We start from the raw sequence: 17840 nt of genomic DNA on the forward strand, positions 1-17840 counted from the left end.
TAAAAGCAGGAAAGTGTAAGACATTTGAAGGAGAAGCAAAACCTTAGTAGTCACTGTTAATATGTGAACCATCTTGCTCTTGATAATTACACTGAAGTGGAGAAAATTGAGATGCTTTCGGAAACAGAGTCGACAGTGCACTAGACTTAAGGATAAAGATGAAGGAAAGGAAATCCTTTCCTTCGTCTTGAGTGCTGCTGTTATTCTTTATTCTCTCTCCACCCCCAGTGCACAAGCACAGTTCTCAAGAAAACCAAGGTATGGGGAAATAAGGATTCTTGGATGACATTACTAAACCTGGGAGTTTGGGCCTAAGGCCTTACTTTGTTGTATTATTAATTTGTTGGTGAATAAGGTCACATGGAAAAGCTTTTGGCCTTTGGACTGTGTTAGTGGAAACTTCTGTGCTTTAGCTAGGTGACTTTTGGGTTAGCTAGAGGTTATTTACTCCAGTATGAATACATTAAATTTTTGAACAAGACATAGCCAAGCAGTCTCTAGAGTGCCTGCTTCCATGCCCAGGTTTTTGCCATTTTTGCTAGAAAGGTGCTGTGTCCATCAAGCTCAAACTAACGGGAGCATGGAGTCCTCCTACATCTCTACGTCTTGTTGGCTTGCCAGTTTGTGTTCTTATCTGCTCTATCAGTTTTAAATCTGGTTCTCAGACCTTAGGGTAATGCATCATGATCAATAAACTCTAGACGCAGAGTTTTATGTGTAACGTATGTGAATTACTGGACCTGACCTCCTGTGGGGAGTACGAATAGCCAGGCAGACCACATCCTGGGTGCTGATTATTAATAACAGTGAGGACGCACCCTCCCTCCTATGCAAACAGTAAAAGCTGCCTGCGTACCAATCACCCTGCGGGCACCAGGGACACCAGCTGTGATCCCTGCTCCTTCAGGGAGCTCCAGCATAAACATCACAGCGGGAGGCATGCTGTGGAACTGTCAGCCCTTGGGCGCCTTCCTCTCTGACTGGAGTGTGACACCCGGCAGGGGTCTGAGCCAAGTGTCTAAGGATGCCCTGGGTGTCACAGCGGTGGCAAAAGCGGTAGGGGGCGAGTGACTCGCTCTGGAAGGCTAAGTAGGTCAGCACTCTGGAGAGAGAGGCAAACAGAAAAGTGAAAACTCCATGCTGAGGAGTTTGGACTTTATCCTGAGGGTGTAGGATGACTTTCAATGGTTCTAAGAGGGAAATAATGGCATAGGAATTTCTGTGATTAGGAATACTGCTTTGCTAGCAATGCCGGGAAAGGGCTGCAGTGAGTGTGTGAGGAAGCAGAGCAACAGGGCTAGATGGGTTGTGGTAGTCCAGGGAACATGGAGGCCTCGTAAACTGAGGCGGTGCCACCAGCACACCCGGGGCCCCAGTAGGCAGCTGCCACCCACGCTGGGGAACAAGGGCAGAAGGAATGGAGGGTGCCCCCAGATAGCTGGCCTCAGTGGGCGTGTTGCCTCTTGTCTAGATGGGCCTTGAGGTGGGAGGAAGGCCAATTTTGTAGGGAGAATTACAGGGAAGATGAGTTCGGATGAGTTTAAGAAGCTCAAGAGGAATTCAGGAGCGATGCCTGGAAGGATCAGCCAGGCAGGTCTGGAGCTGAGGCAGAGATGTGGAGTAGCAGCTGTTGGCTTGTCCCTTTGATGTTGAGATGAATTTGGGGTCAGTAGCATTAAGTGCACTTTCTTGGAAGCACACACAACAAACAGAACAACCTCTTTTTTTTTTTCTGTCATTTAGACTTAGTTGACTGGCAATATGTACTAAAATGACTTCAGTAGGATTCAACAAACGACCTGTGGTCCCCAAGGTGAACTTGAGTTTCTTCCCAGGAGTGTTGTCTTATGTGCACCTGCTTTTCTTTTGAATATGCCCCCCAACCGTAAACTTCTTGGGATTCTTGGAGAGAATCTCAGTAACTAGATCTCCCAGAGGCTATGTCAGTCGGAAGTAAAACAACACTTTTCTACTTATTTCATCTTCCCAATAACCCTGCAAGGTGTTGAGATTAATAATCCCATTTTACAGATTAACAAAACTGAACCTCTGAGGGTTACATGGCTTACCTTGCAGAGTGAGTGGCTGAGTTGTAGATACAACAAAATCCCTGCTTGTTGTAATCCACATCACTGTCTCCCACTGAAACAGGTCAGATCTGGAAGACACTGTCCTCAGAAAAAAGTAAAATGGTGCTGTTGTTGAGTGAAAGACATGGCCCCAAGGTGATTTTTAAGAGCCGTGCTTGGATCCTCACAACCAGGTTCTCTGATGCCCCCTCCCTTGCCCCTCTGGCCAGTACACATAGAGTGGTTCTGAGGATTCCCTATCTTAGTCCCACCTATTTGTCAGCTACTAGCACGGTGCTTTCTTCTGCCCTTTTCCCAACCTTTCCCTCTGCCCCAAACACCCCCCAGCAGCTAGAGCAATCCTTGAGCTTAAAGGATCAGCCAGTTCTCTGCTCAGACCCTGAAGCCCCCCACTGGCCAGTCTGCTCACCCAGCACAAGAGCCCACCTCTAGGCCTCTTGGGTATGGCTTGTGGCTCTTTTCTGACCCAGACCACACTCGCTTGTTCTGGCCATTCCTTGAACACCAAGAGCCCCTTTCTAGCACCTCGGGATTTTGAAACTTGCTGTTCCTGCTTCTTGCAGTGCTTTGCCTGCACTCTTCTGTGCCCACTTCTCTCATGTCACGTCTCTGTCTGTGAGGCCCTCCTGCTGACCACCCCATCACGGTCTGTCCCTCTTTTTTCCCTGCTTTTCCTTCACAGCACTTCTGTTGTTCTTTGATACCCCTGCATGTGAACCCAGGGGAGTTAGGGGGCTTTGTTCTGTGCTGCTGTTCCCCTAGGAGCTGGGATAGTGCCTGGCCCACAGCGTGCACTCAGTGGGATTAGCTGGGTGGAAGAATGAATGCAGGGAAGTCGTGGAGCAGTTTGGAAAGTGGAGTGTCACCGTCACCAAGGGACCTACAGTAATGAACAGTGTCTTAGCTCCTCCCGATGTGGTCAGCATTGCTGGCTTCCACACCTCCTGGTTGGGAGAGAAGTGTGAACCTGGATCAGGAAAACTCCACCACACTTCTCTGGCTTGGAAGCAGGTTTATTGCTCTGATAAGGATGGGATCAATTTTGCCTTTTCACACACATCACCAGGATAGATTTGCTGCCTAGGCATAGTGTGGGATCCATGTCCTACCCACACTCACTCTTCCAAGTCTAGAGGTCACGCATTGGAGTGTTGGTGTTTACAGAGTATCTTGCGGGTGTTAACAGGCTTGCATTGTGGCTTTAGTGGGAACAAGACTTTCTCTAAGAACCTGACCTTACTGAGCTCGACTGTGTCCTTAAACAGGTATCCTTGTTGGAGATTTGAATGCAATGCCATTTTTCAGTGCATTTTTCTGTTGCTCTTCCTTTAGGATCTTCTACGTTTCTCATGATTCCCAAGACTTGAAGATCTTCAGCTATATTGCTCGAGATGGTGCCAGCAATATCTTCAGGTGTAACGTCTTTAAATCCAAGAAGAAGGTAAAGGAGCCACCATCGGTTGTGTTGTTTTCCTCTGATGAACCCAGAGTGCACCCCACTGATCCTCTCCCTGTTGTGATAGAGCCAAGATTTGACAATGGCTGTTTTGATGCATGACCAGGGGGAACTGTATCATCACATGAAGAATGAAATTCTCTGCATTTCACCTGAACTTTGTACTTTGTTACATTGGGTTTCTGGAGAGATTGTGGCTACTGGATGAGTGCCCTGGAATGGAAGCGGGAGACAGCTCAGCAGTGAGGCTTGCCTGGGTGTGTGGTTGAAAAGAAACACTGCCCTTTCCTAACTTAATAATTCTGTGCATTTATCAGTGGGCTGCAAACTAGATCATGGAACCCGGTTTCCACATGGCATGTGATGTTGGTTGTCCAGGGTGGTTACTTTCATTGGTGACCTGATGCTTAAATATATGTAACTTTTGCACTTCTGACCCTTTTGCAGCATGACTTTTGCAGCATGACTTTTGCAGCATGCTCTCTCCCTGACCCTCCTCCAGGGAGCTAACACCTGAAACTGGGATTTTGAAGACCTGGGTCCAGCTCCATCTCTCCACTGGAACCCTGAGAGATATTATGTGGGTCACTGTCTTCCTGGTCTATAAAATAAGAGTCCAAGTTGATATTTTCTAAAACTTGTTCAGTAAAACATGTATCATCCAAAATCTCCCTATTTAAATTTGCTGGGAATTCTAGAAATTCCAGAAAGCTCTTTAACTTTGTGTGATCCAGCATTTCTCAAACTGACATGGCCATGGAACCAGATTTTTTTCCCATGTAACGTGTAAATATTTTGGAAATATTCCAAAATGTATTTTGGAAACATTATGCTTTTTCCTATAATGCCCTTTAAGGTCTACCTTCCTAGACACAGGCCTCTAAGCCTGGCTTTCATATATGGTTACTTCCAAACACCTAGCATCCTCCTACTTTGATGCTAGGAGACAACTTTCACATCTCATGCCAGAGACACCTTTAAGATAAAATTGTAGGGACCTTGTCAAGTGGGGATAATCAGAATACTACATGACAGGATCAAGGTATACTACTACCTATGTCCTGACTCCACCCTGGCTCCACAAAAAAAATTATGCTTTACTGACTTAGCCTCTTCCTCTAAAGAGATTAGTGTGCATACCCACCTTCTTTCCAGACTTTTAAATGTAAATCATGGAACTGAATGGAAAGAGCTAGAACTGGAAGAAGGGAAAAGGGACAAGTTGCTGGATCCCACCTCTAGATAATTGTACAATTGAGAAAAAAAAATGTAAATGGGATTAAGTTGAGCTGTATATTAAGGAACTCAGAGAAAGAGGTGGTGGGGAGAGAGTGAAGCCGTGGAGCTAGAGATGAGAATGCAGAGTTAGAGGGAGTGGAAGGCTCTTGTGTTGCTTTGATGTGTTTGGAGATTTGGGAGGATAGGAAGGAAATAGTGTTCCTGAGGGTAACAAAATGGGTCATCCCTGCCATTCTCTGATGCATGCGACTAAGGATTGCCCTTCCCTTTCATCTGCCTGAGTGTGATCCACTGCACATCTGACTTTAGTTTGTCCAGGCCATGGACCACACGAACCTTGGGTGCTGATGGGAGTTACAGGCAGCATGTTTTATCTGCCAGGTGCTTTAGTACTTAATCTTGGGTTATCATTTTTGCATCTGTGTCAAGTGACAGCAAGTACTTTTCACCTCCAGTTTTGCAAATGAGTAAATTGAGGCTCAGGGAGATTATTATGATGTCCCATGTCTAGGCACTGGCTGGCATCAGAGAGACATGCAGAAGAATTTTGAGCAGGAAACCCAGCTGTCTGGAGTTATTTCTATTTGCTTGTCATCAAACTGTGAGCAGCAGTGCACAGTGGGGTCGGCCAATGTTAAGTCTAAGAACAGTATCCACCTGGAACTTTGATCTGAAATGAGGCACAAAATTTTGTTCCTATCACCCAATGAGAAGGAATACTCCTCTGGTTCCCTCCATGTCTCATAGATCCCAGACCTAAGTCTGGCCTCCAGCGCCTCTGTTTTCTAAACCCCTTTTGCCCTCACCTGCTGAGAATGTAGCTCCTGGGAGAGCTGGTTCTCAGGCCCTTTGCTGGCCCTCAGCTCGGCAGCAGGAACTGTCTCCAGGCAGCCTGGGCCGTGAGCCCCCTCGCTGCTGAGCCCTTGAAGGCTGGTTTGCAAGCCAGGAAAAGAGAAGTGAACTAATTGTTTAGCAAAGGAAGCCGACTTGGGGAGCTGGGGGAGCCTGTCTGCGAGGTTTTGTATGCCTCCTTGGTTAGCCTCCAAAGACGGCAACGTGCTTTTTGTAACGTGCTTCTGGTTTGGGGAGATAATCGCTGGAGAAGGAGTTTTTATTGGCAAATCATGGGAATTCCTTAAGATCTGAGGGGAAAGGACTGTCGGCCCCGAGGAATTGTATCTTGCAGGGATGGTTTGGTTGCTGGAGGGCAATAGGGAGAGCTCTGGACTGGAAGCCTGCAGACTTAGCTGTTCTTTTTCCAGAGCCCTAGAGTCAATCATAATGTAGAAAACCCACATGTGAGGTCAGTGCTTTCCATCTGGGGGATTTTCTTCTCAAGCTGTATTTTTTCAGTTGGGCTTTCATCAGAAGCTTGATAGCAAAATACTACAGGAAGATAGCATAGTACCTGTTCTGGTCGCTTCTCTTCACTCCACCTTGTGCCCCTGTGTGTGTGTCCATGCACCTTTCTCAAGATGGGCTCCTAATGTGGGTATTGCTTACTCTGAAGAAAGGGGGTTTCCTCTTCCATTGGTTGAAAATATGGATCAGTTTCTCAACTTGCCTGGGGAGGGTCCCTGTACCCAGCTCCTCACAGAGGTGTTCTATATGCCTGTCATCTTCCTGTAGTCCCACACGTGAGGTCAGTGTGTTTTCCATCTTGGGGATTTTCTTCTCAAGCTGTATTTTTTCAGTTGGGCTTTCATCAGAAGCTTGATAACAAAATACTGCAGGAAGATAGCTTAGTACCTGCTCTTCTTCTGCTCCAGATTATCTGAGTGTTAACCTTCTAGTAAGTCAAATAATAATATCTCATCTCGTTTGGTTATTTGCTGTGTGCCTGCAACTGTTCCAGACTCATGTGAATTATCTTATTTCATTCCTCTGTTAGCAGGCAGACTGAGGGGCACCCCAGTATCCCCAAACCTTGCAAACTCTGCTTGCAATAGGTTCAGCTGTCTGTCTCAGAAAGACAAAACAAACTCCTATTGTATAAGACTTTCAATAGAAAAGAACTTTGATAGAACTAATAGGTAATATAGAGAAGAAAGGATAATAGTTTCCAATATAACACCCAAACTTACCCATCCCCTTGTGGGTAAATGCCCAGCCAAACAGGGACTACTGTGATCTGAAAGCTTGCCACAAGTCTAAGGTACCTCTGGCAGGGAATCTTAGGAAGGGGCCAGGGAAGCCTGGAAGGAAAGGAGCAAAATCATAGTACAAGTCAGGATAAAGGCTGCCATTGTCTCTTTCCATGTCCCCCAAGATCCTGATACAAATCCAAGGCTGAGAAGCAAACATGGCTGCTTCTTCATGTCTCTCTGTTCCATATGCCTCCTCCAGGTCTTTTCTCCCCAAGTCTTTTTTAGCTTCTCCTTGTCACTCAGCAACACCCTTCAAGAGGTGCATCAGGAACATGGGGCTCCCTTGTTTAGATCACACTGTTCCACTTCCAGCAGCCCTGATCGGTAGGTGCTGCTATGATTGTGTAATTGATGGGGAAAGAGACTGAAGAGACAAACATCACATTCAAATATAGAGTCAGACCTGGACCCAGAAACTGATTCAGGAGCTCACACTCTTCGCTTCTCTGTTGAACTGTCTTCATCGGGAAGTTACAGAACTGAAGAACAGACTGTTCTCCAAGACATGCTTTTAACTAAGTGCTACTGTACTCCTTACTTGAGTATGAAAAGCTCTAAATTCTGACTAGCCCATATCATTCTGACTTTCCTTTTATCCTTGTGCTTTGACTCCAGTGTGGACTCCATTTTATAGTTGGAGAAAGAAAGGACCGAGGGAAGTAAATTGCCCTTGGTTACACAGTCAGCAATGCCACTGAGATTTGAACTCGGCCTCCTGCTTCCTAGACCAGAGCTTTGTGCCACTAACTCTTTACAGGAAACTCACAGAAGACTCATGAGGCTACCTGGGTTTGAGTTTCTGCAGCCATCAGATAAGGGGAAATGCTCCTCAGGATTGTTGATTATAGCAGATCTGTGTGCCTGGGGAGGCTCACTAGGATTGGCTGGGGGGAAGAAGGTAGGAGATCCCAGCACTATTTATATGGAGTGCAAAGTGGAGGGTGGTCTTCCAGTTTAACGGGGGCATCCAGTGCCAGCTACTTCCCAACAGCATCAGTATCCCTGTTTCTCCTCCGGAGAGAGTGATAGAATTCATTTGCAAGGCCTTCTGCCTCTTGCAAGCCTCTTGCATGGTCTCTTGACCTCTCCCTTGGAGTGGATGTCACCCCCCTGTCATTTTCTCCAGGCCCAGGAGGATGTGGCTGTCTGCCCTGATTAGCTGTGACTGTACTTATTAGCGAATCAGGGCGTGAAGTGTTGGTGATTAACAGGAGCCACAGGAATCTCCCCATTATCTTCACAGGCAGCTTCTTGAAATCATCTTGCCTGTAATCACAGCTCAATTGGTTTGGGTTGGAGAAATCATTTCCTCCTGTAATGCTGTCACCATCAGATTAGGGGCCACAGCCGAGAAGTTTAACCGTCTTTTTAGAGCCTGCTATGGCTTTTGAATGATGATGACATCATGTGCTAAAGAATAAGTCACTTGCCTGATTAAGCTTAAGACCTAAAGGAGGGGTAGAGACTAAATTTAAATGGTAGGTCCTTAATTTAAAGAGTCTGTTTTTTTTTTTTTTAATCTTCAATGTTGGATGACATGGGGTTGGGGAATCAAAATAAAGAAATCATAGGTCTCAGAACTCACCTAGTCCAGACCTCTCTGGTTATGGTAAGGAAATTAGTATCTGGAAGGGTGAGTTAATCTGCACAGGGTCACCTGACCGGTTACTTTGGCACTCAGCTTACAATTTAGTCTTTCCTCTGTGGTCCTCTGTCCACTATGGTCCGTGGACCAGCAGAGGAGCTGGGAAATCCCAGCAACCTGTTGAAATTTTTATGTTCTACCATCTCCTGTCAGTGTTCAAAGTCATACTCACTTTGAAACAGAACTTTCCCCCATAGTAAGTAATAGTCTAGTGTCTAAGGCAATGCTTGGATTAGATCTGAGCATCAAAGCCACTCAAAAACCTGGTGGAAGAAACCTAACCCTCTGCCATTTCTGAACTTTAGTGCCTTGATCTTCCTCTGTGTGGAAGCCTAAATGTATATTTTTTTTGCTTCATCATTTTCAAATGATAAATGTGAGCTTAAGTCTTTTACTAAGATTCAAAAAAGCACATTAAAGAAACATGACCTCCAGTTCTATTTTTGTTGAGACAATGTGGAGGTGAAGATCAAGATAAAGGCACTTTATTGCTGTAATAAATGAGAGAGTAATGAACTTGTGAACTGCCCTGAGGCTGACTTATCAGACATCAGTTCTCTGGAATTCTCTGGCATTTGGTTGACAGATCTCAAGTACTCAGAAGACGGAGTTGGAAATGCGGAGGGAGCAGAGTAGAGAAGATTGCTGACTGACTAACAAACCATACTTCCTAGAGGTGTACCCTACTCCCCTCTCTCTGCTTGCTGTCACCATTCCCATCTTCATATACACATTCATTTGGGACCTACACATGTCACTTTGCTTACTTTTCTGATGTCACCTCTAATCATCTCCATAGCTGTGAGGCACACCCACTTTTTATCTCAAACAATGAAATTTGGATTAGTGTCCAAGGTTACTTATTAACCAGCTGCAGAATGAGACTATTGATTTTCTCCTTTACATGTTTATAGCACTCTAAAGAGTGCTTATAGGACCAACCAGCACCACTTACAATGAGATTAGTAAATAAAATCACTGTGGACTTTAATTTTTCTGTGGACTGGTAAAGTGCAAGAATCAGTCTTTTGATGGATGTCTTCCAACATCCCCACCACAGGCCTTCTCTGCCTCGGAGTAGGCAGCCACTCTCACTGAGAACATTGTGTAATTTTCAGGATTGTTGCTGCCTTTCATCAAGTATTGACACCTGCTAGGTAGAAAGTGGTGCCCACATTAGGCAAACTAAACAGAGTAGCTGTGCATTGCTTCTTGACTTAAAGACTTTGCTGGATCGAGGGATAACCTGATTTAAAGGGGTTGGGGAGGAACTTCCTTTCCAGCTCTGTTTTCACAAAATTGCCTGTAATTGGCATTCCCTTGAGCTTTAGTGCCCTGCCCTGCACCCTCAAGCTGAGAGCCCCTGTGAGGTTAGATATTCCTTCCCAGTGTCGAAAACATCAAAGCAACCCTCTCCAGCCTAATCTTGACAACTAAAAGCCCACAAATGCTTTGTGGTTGCTAATAGAAACTGGCTTTTGGACAGGAAGATTTGATCCATGTGGCCAAGTACTTTCAGGGGCTTATGTAAAACTAAGCTGGATTTGTACAGAAATAATGCAGTATAATGGAGCTCTTGTAAAAAAAAAAAAAAATTAGTACATTCCAGAGAATAGCCAATCCTGGAGCTGGAAAAGGCTGCCTTCCCAACATTCCACTCCTTTGCTCAGCTTTGTGCCTGGCTACCTTCCGATCTTTAACACTGCACGTTCATTTCTAGAGGCCGGTTTGCGGTCATGAGATGTGAGCAGCTGCTTCCCTGGGACCTGTGGGACCTGCAAAGGGGCTCTTTGTAAAAAGCTTCTCTTTGTCAGTTCTCTCTCTGGGTTTAACCTTATGAACGATTAAATCCCCGCATGTGAAATTTCTGCATTCTGGGGTGTTTTCTTGCTTAGCACCCAGAGGTCCAGTCACCAAATGGGGTGTGGCTGGCAGGCAGGGACCAGCATGGCTATGCCCTGTGTGGATGGCACTCAGTGGGTGGGTGGGTGAGCCCCTGCCAGGGGAAACCTGGTCCCTTTGCTGCCTTTGAGTCACTTTGTAATTTTACCCGTAATGAGGTCCTTCCATAGGCCTTTCAAAAGCAGACATTTCACTGGTAAAGGAGGAATTCCTTGAAGGTCAAATGGCACCTGAATTCAGTAGTCATTTATGAGTTGAGTTACAGGAGTTGTCTGAATCCACCCTAACTACTCAGCGACATTTCTTTTATGTGCAGGTACTTGTTCTGTAGAGCAGATAGCAGTGTGGTTTGTTATATATCCAAGTGCACAGGAGACTCCATAACATGTGCAACTGTGTCCTTTCACTGTGAATAGAAGTACAGCCTTCACAATAAGATGAGTGAGGGATAAATAGAAATGAAACCACTTACCATGAAGATGTAAATTCATATTCAATAATTGTTCAGACCAAGAGTTTTCTTCTGTTGCCATGGGGAGGAGAGATGGTGGTTTAACCCTTTTGGATTAGCATAGGCATATTATTAACTTTGTTTCTATTACTGGCAAAATAGGCCCAGTCTCTGAACTATGACTAGTTCTCTGCCTTCAATGCCTTTTGATGCAGTGAGCCCTACGCCAAGAATAAAATATTTCACGAGCACTTCCTGTGTGCCCTGCTCCGTGGTGCACTACATGTTAGCTGTGTATTTACCCTTTTGGGTGGCAGAAGAGAGACTATTGATCTCCCTGATTCCCTTTTTCAGTTGCAAGTAAAGGTCATGCAGGACGAGTGTGATCAAGGGAAGTTAGGAAGGAAAAGGGAGGCTGAGGATGTGGCATGTCCTTTCCAATATGGGAGAGGTAGTACCATGAACCTGGGTCTGCATTTTCTACCTTTTTCAGGGGCCTCTCTAGAGGCGAGGTCAATGGCTTATTTTAGTAAAAGTACCACAATGCAAAAAATAAAATACGGAAAGTGTAAACAGAAAGTATTACAACCAGCCCTCCGCCCTAGAGCCATTTGGGGCTTGTAGATAGTTGGTTGAGGTTGCTGGGGGTGTTCTGCATGTCTGAACTTGTTCAAGTATGAGAAAGGGCCCGAGCTGCAATTGGAAGAGGTGAAGCTTAGACACAGAAGGCCAAGGCTCTGACCACCACTAGGTGATGGGAGACCTCACAGAAGTTGCCCTGCTTCTCGTAAGGCTCCCATCACCCAGAGAGGTCAGGATGCTCTAGTTGAGAGGTCAGTCAAGGACATCCCAGAGTTAACCTCATGGGTGCAGAGAGGTTTGAGCTGTAGCAGTGACGCCCAGAAAGTGGTTGGAGTTGAAGACTATGAGGAGGAGTGGACTAGCCTGAGATCTGAAATGGGCAAGTGGCTGACAGCTGGCCAAGGTACCTTTTGATCTTGACATTGATGCTGTAGCCTAAAGTAAAAGAAGGCTCATAGAAGAAACACCAGGTCTGAGAGAAAAAAGCAAGGGTAGCAATTTGGGGAGTTCTCTGTAACAGAAAGTGGACTAGAGCAGTAGTTCCTTACAGGGGTTCCCAGGCCCCTTGGGTTTCATGAAGTCAGTAATGGGGAACTATGAATCAATTTCGGAATTATAAAAAGCACAGATCATGCGTTTACCCTCAGCAAGGCCATGTAAGCTTTATCAAAACACTGGAATCTGCCCTTGTCTGTGATGACATCAGATTGCTGATGAGGATACCAGCCATCCTGTGCTGGTGAGAAGCTCTGCTGGAGACTGATGTTACTTTGGGGATTCTGAATGTGATTGGTGGACTGTATGGTGTCCCTGGGTGGTCACAAAGAACCTAAAGTTAGATCACCAAGAATGTGATTAATCTTAGACTCAGGTATAATATGACAGCCCCAGATAGACAGACTGCAGTCTCTGGTGACCCCTAGGGTAAAAGTATGCTGAGTTTTCTCAGCCTAAGCTCTTAAACTCTATGGAGCTCACATTTAATTCATTCCTCATCTTTGAAGAAGTGAAAACTGACTGGATATCAAATCATGATCAGTTATCCACTTTGGAAGGCATGCCCTGAACACCTGAACAACCTGCATGGTCCCTTAAGACACACAGGAAAGCTCCTTGGCCCCCTCCCCCGCTCAGACTTGAGGAGCTACATCCTGAGAACAAGGGTCAGGCTCTATTCTTGGGCTGTTAAAGGAAGAAGTTAAATAGCAAAACAAAGGAAAGGAAGTAGCCAAAATACAGACCCACGTGAGTTTTTACAGCAAGCCTGGGAGAAACTAGATTAAGGCAGTTGCTGCTGTGTTCCAGGAGAGGTGGACTTGGGGCTCCTGTTGTTCAGCCCATGGTTTCTCGCCCAGTATCATCACAGCCTTTGGGGCTGGAGCTCCAGGGAAGGAGGGTGCTGAGTTGCTCTGACATGACAAACCAATGGAATAGTCGATGATGGTTAGCAAATGATCTGAAGCAAATCCACCAATTTGTAAAACGTGGGAGGAGGAACTGGGATATTTGTTCCATCCTTTTAGTTGGCTGATTGTTTCAGCACTGTGGTGACAGTTTTTATTTTCTGGAGTATTTCTGCAAAGGAAAATGTCCTTACTTCTCTGGCTAACTTAGGTTCTTCTGTCTGCCTCTTTCTATCACTGGCATCGTGGCTATCTGTCCATGTGCTCCTGAGCCAGCCTCTCCTGCCCCTGCTCCTCTAGGAGTCCTTGTAGGGCTTCTCTCCACCCTTCACTGGCCCTCTTCTTTCCTCCTCCCCAGAGCCAAGCGATGCGAATCGTCCGCACAGTGGGTCAGGCCTTTGAGGTCTGCCACAAGCTGAGCCTGCAGCACACCCAGCAGAATGCAGATGGCCAGGAGGATGGGGACAGTGAGCGGCACAGCAGCAGCTCAGGAGACCCAGGTAGGTGGCCGCTGTGGATGCGGGGGGCGGGACAGGGGACAGGCTATGCTGTGACAGCTGATGGGTCACCCCACCATGCAATCAGTTCACTTAAGCAACACTTTGTTTTTCTGTTTCTCTCTAAATTTCAAATTTTCTTTAAGGAGTATGTGTTACATTGATAATAAAAAATTAAAGAGGTTGAAACAGTCAAAGAAGGAAGCATTTAAACTCTGTATCAGTAAATACATGTTAAAGGTAGAGCTCCTTAGGCCCTCAAGTCTGATCCTGAAGACAATTTCAGTACAAAAGCACCATTATAAAACTAATTTGAAACAATATGAATTTACAATTGCCTAAGTGTTTTTCTATTCTAAATTTTATAGTTATGTAAACCCTCAACATGGACGTTATTCTAATATCTCCAATTTTCAAGTCTTGTTAAAAGTCAGAAACATGACAAAGGTGTCTTTTGTCATTTCTACTATTTAACCTAAATGTGTGTTTGTGGGGGGACATATGAGGATTAGAAAAGAGTAGATAAAAGTTAATATTCTTTATATTAATTTTTATGTGAAAAACCCATGAAAATATTCCAAAAGCTATTACAGGTAATAAGATAGTCCAGTTAAAGTGGTGGGCTCGAATATTACATGTGGATTACTATGGTTATCTATTTCAGTGTCAACCACTTGGAAGTCATAGTAGAAGAAATCCATTAAAATATCAATTTAAAAAGAGATAAATTTATGAATAATATTAATAAATATGTTTTATATAAAGAAAATCTAAAGTAGGAAGTTCTCGGCTGGGAAACATCAGCATCATAAAAATGTTAATTCTCAACTATTTAATCTGTACATTTTGTATAACAACACAAATTTCTAACAATCAAGGAGCACCTTGTTGAGCTATAGTATTCAAATTTATGGACTATAGCTAAAGCAAGTCTCAGAGAAAAATCCAAAAGTTTAATGAATAAATGACCAATCATGAAATCTAATAGCATCCAACTCAAGAAGTTAGAAAACAACAAAATAAATCCCATCCTGCAAAACAAAACTCAGTAGTGTGGAGTGGTTGAATGGAGACTTGGTGTCTAGTATCCCAGCTGCCCCATGGAATCACTGGCTGCATTATTTGGGGGCCACTTCTATAACCTCTCTGTGTTTTGGTTTCCTCTTCTGGAAAAAAAAAAAAAAAGAAAAGGTAATAGTAGCATCTACCTTGCAGACTTATGTGATGACTAGAAAAGGGTATACTTTCTGACTGTGTCCTGTCTTGCACACATAGTAAACATCAAATGTAAGCTAGCTGCTACTATTTTAAAATAAATATGGACAAGTTAAAAATCAAGAATAAAAAATTTCTGAAAAGGATGAGTGATGATATAGAAAAATATTTCAAAGCTGATCCATGAATACGTGCCTTTGTGAACCAGAATAGAAAGCTCAGAGATAGACCAGATACACATGTCAATATAGGGTATGATAAAGGCAGTAGCCCCATGAGAAAAATGTAGAAGTCTTTATATTTCAAAATTGATATGCCTTTTGACCCCCAAATTACTCTCGAATTCCTAATCAAGAGTTTTATCATAAGGGTCAACCTATACATGTGTGAAATGATGCAGATGTAAAGTTATACAAGCAAAAATGTGTTGCTAAAGCAAAAAATTGGAAACAGCAAGATAAGATTTTAAAATGAACTGTGGTATCTAATGGAAAAATGACTGCACAATTCTTCAAAAAGAATGAGTTGGCTCTCTGTGAACTGATATAAAGCCATCTCCAAGGTATTTTGTTGAGTTGTTTTAAAATCTGTGGATGAGGCTTGCTACCAATTATCTATTACAAATATATATGTGTAAATGCACGTGTGTCTATGTAGGTGGACACACATGTGCAAACACACACGTGTGCTCCTGCATAGCGTATCTCCAGGATGAGACACAGGACACCAGTTACTGGTTCACTCTGGGGAAAGGAACTGGGTGTCTGATGTGGGAAGATTTGCTCTCCGCTGTCGCAGACCTATAGCTGACCCTGGCACCCCGGGCATAGCAAGCAGCCTATCTGCTCACCTCTGAGTGGGATGCAGGATTTGCCTTGAGAACTGGTAGCTGGAGAGGATGGGCCCCCTTCTGTCATTCACTGCCCTGGCAACATGAAGGTCATAGCTATCTCTCAAAGGCTTTCAAACTCGCAGCCCCACTGGCTGCCAGTGTACACAGATACTAAAAGCTCTAGCTGAAGAGTAAAGGGCATGATCTCGATGAAACCACTTATGCCTGGAGTGGAAGGAAGAGGGCCCAGAGGCTGAGTGTTTATAGACCTTGCGATTATCACAGAACTCCCATCTGAGGAGCTTGCTCGAGTCTCCAGACACCTAATTAGAACCTGCTGCTCAGCTGCATGCCCCAGGAGGTGAGGATGGCAGTGGTTTGGCCTGTGAGAGAAGAGCTGCCAGGAGCGTGTTACAGTGTTTCCTGCAGTCTACTCTGAGGGGGTGGGGGTGAGAGGTGGGGTGCCTTATTTATCCCCCCAACGGGAGCTACACTGTGCATCCTCCAGCCCAGCGGGGGTCAGCTGTGTAGCATGGGCTGATGTGATTTCCAGTGATGCTGTGGACAACCTCATTTTGTGTGGCCTCTCTTTGGACATCAGCGAGGACCTCCCCCTTTCAGTCTCTTCCTCCCCTCACACCCCAAGCTCCTTCCCACCCGAGTGCACCCTGTAACTTACAGCCTTGTCCTCATGTCCCTCTGCTCAGGGTCCGTGCGTATCCCAGACAGACACCCTCAGCATCCCATCTCCTGAGAAGCCTGGCAACTAGCTCCCACTGCCCCATCGTCTTCCCTTCCAGAAACTATGATCACTATTCCCTAGGTCCGTGTGTTCTCTTCCCACCTGGCCCTTGGCTCTTCACTCCATGCCTACTTCGCTCCACTGTTTACCAGACGTATATTGTGCTCTGTCTTTGGAATGTGGGGAATGCACGCTTGTATACAACACATACAGACACACATGCCTGTGTCCTGGGGATGCCCTCATCTCAGTCACCATCAGCAGACTGTATTCATGCTTACCCTGTGCCAGATTGGATATGAGATAAGGGATCTCAGCAGGAAGTATTGATCCCCCTTGATGAGGAATGATGACCTTAGAGTACGGAGATCAGGAGAATGGAATGATTAAACCTTGGAGACTGGCCGGCTGAACCAGGATAAGGATGGTGAGTGATGATGGCCTCGGCGCAGACAGAGACCTGCCGGCCTTGCTCTTGCAGCTGTGACAAATGCTCAGCATTGCTGTCATGGACCCAGCAGCCATGTGCCCCTCTCCTTTTGATGACCCATGGTGGTCATTTCCTCAGTTCACAGTAGTAGGTGTGAGACCGCAGCCCCATGGCATGGTCTCTAACCACTTCCTCTAAAGACAGTCTAATTGATGTTTTTTTGCTACAGACATCTGGGTCCATTTTAGGAAAACCCATCAGACCCAGTAGTTTTTTCAAAGTTTGATGTCAATAAAGCCCCAAGTGTGTCTCTTCAAGGAGGTCAAACATGGGCTGTTGTGCTCGCTGTGAGTCATCCTAGCAGTCATCCTCTCCTTGTGTAAATGAGGATATGGCCTGTGGAGTCATGTAAATTGTACCAGGCAGGGAGATATACACATATCCACACACCTATATATGCACAGGCATATGCACATAACACGTGTGTGCATACACATTCACACAGAACAACACAGGTAGACGCATGTGTGTGCATGTGCACACGTACTTGTGCACATACCGTCCATGCATGCATACACATGTATATACACACATACATATACTCATAAGTATTACACTTACAAAATATCAATTTTAAGAAATTGGCTCTCGTGATCCTGGAGGCTGGCAAGTCCAAAATCTATTGGGGGTATGGTGGGGACCACCGCCCTGGTGTCCTAGGGGTTAAGTCACAGCGCTCTCACTACTGCGGCCTGAGTTCGATCCTCGGCCAGGGAGATGACCCACATGGCGCAGCAGACCTCTCCTGTCTCGCCGGCTGCTCCCCTCAACAGTGTATTTCAGTCAATCTGCCTGTTCTGCTCCCCACTCTGTCTCTGGTGAATCTCTCACCCCCCATCTCTGACCTACACCCTAGTTCTTCTATGCAAAAAAAAAAAAAAAAAAAAAAAAAAAAAAATATATATATATATATATACAGGGTCAGCTATAGTCTAGAACCCCAGGGAAGAGCTATGGCAGTTCTACTTCAAGGGTGATCTGCTGGTGGAATCCCTCTTCCTCCAGGGAAATCATTTTTTTTTTGTTTTTAATTAAGACCTTCAACTGATTGGATGAGGCCCTCCTTCATTGGAAAGATAATCTGCTTTACTGAGTCTGTTGATGTAAAGATTAGATGTTAATCTCATCTAAAAAATACCTTCATCACAA

At 45.1% G+C, this 17840-nt stretch overlaps 1 protein-coding gene across 10 annotated transcripts in view; it reads left to right on the forward strand.

Annotated features, from left to right (window-relative positions):
- The window catches only part of LOC119241340 (uncharacterized protein C1orf226 homolog), a 270987-nt gene that overhangs the window by 220008 nt on the left and 33139 nt on the right, over window positions 1-17840 (forward strand). For 9 of the 10 annotated variants that reach the window (XM_054693513.1, XM_054693511.1, XM_054693512.1 and 6 more), the window contains 2 exons: window positions 3423-3531; window positions 13274-13415. In XM_054693513.1, coding sequence (XP_054549488.1) covers window positions 3423-3531; window positions 13274-13415 — 251 coding nt within the window. Of the gene's footprint in view, window positions 1-3422; window positions 3532-10360; window positions 12956-13273; window positions 13416-17840 lie in introns of those variants that run through there. The other variant, XM_037506582.2, reaches the window with a different exon arrangement.

The sequence above is a fragment of the Talpa occidentalis genome, unplaced genomic scaffold (assembly GCF_014898055.3).
Source record: "Talpa occidentalis isolate TD23 unplaced genomic scaffold, MPIMG_talOcc4v2.1 talOcc4.12, whole genome shotgun sequence".
Classification (NCBI taxonomy): domain Eukaryota; kingdom Metazoa; phylum Chordata; class Mammalia; order Eulipotyphla; family Talpidae; genus Talpa; species Talpa occidentalis.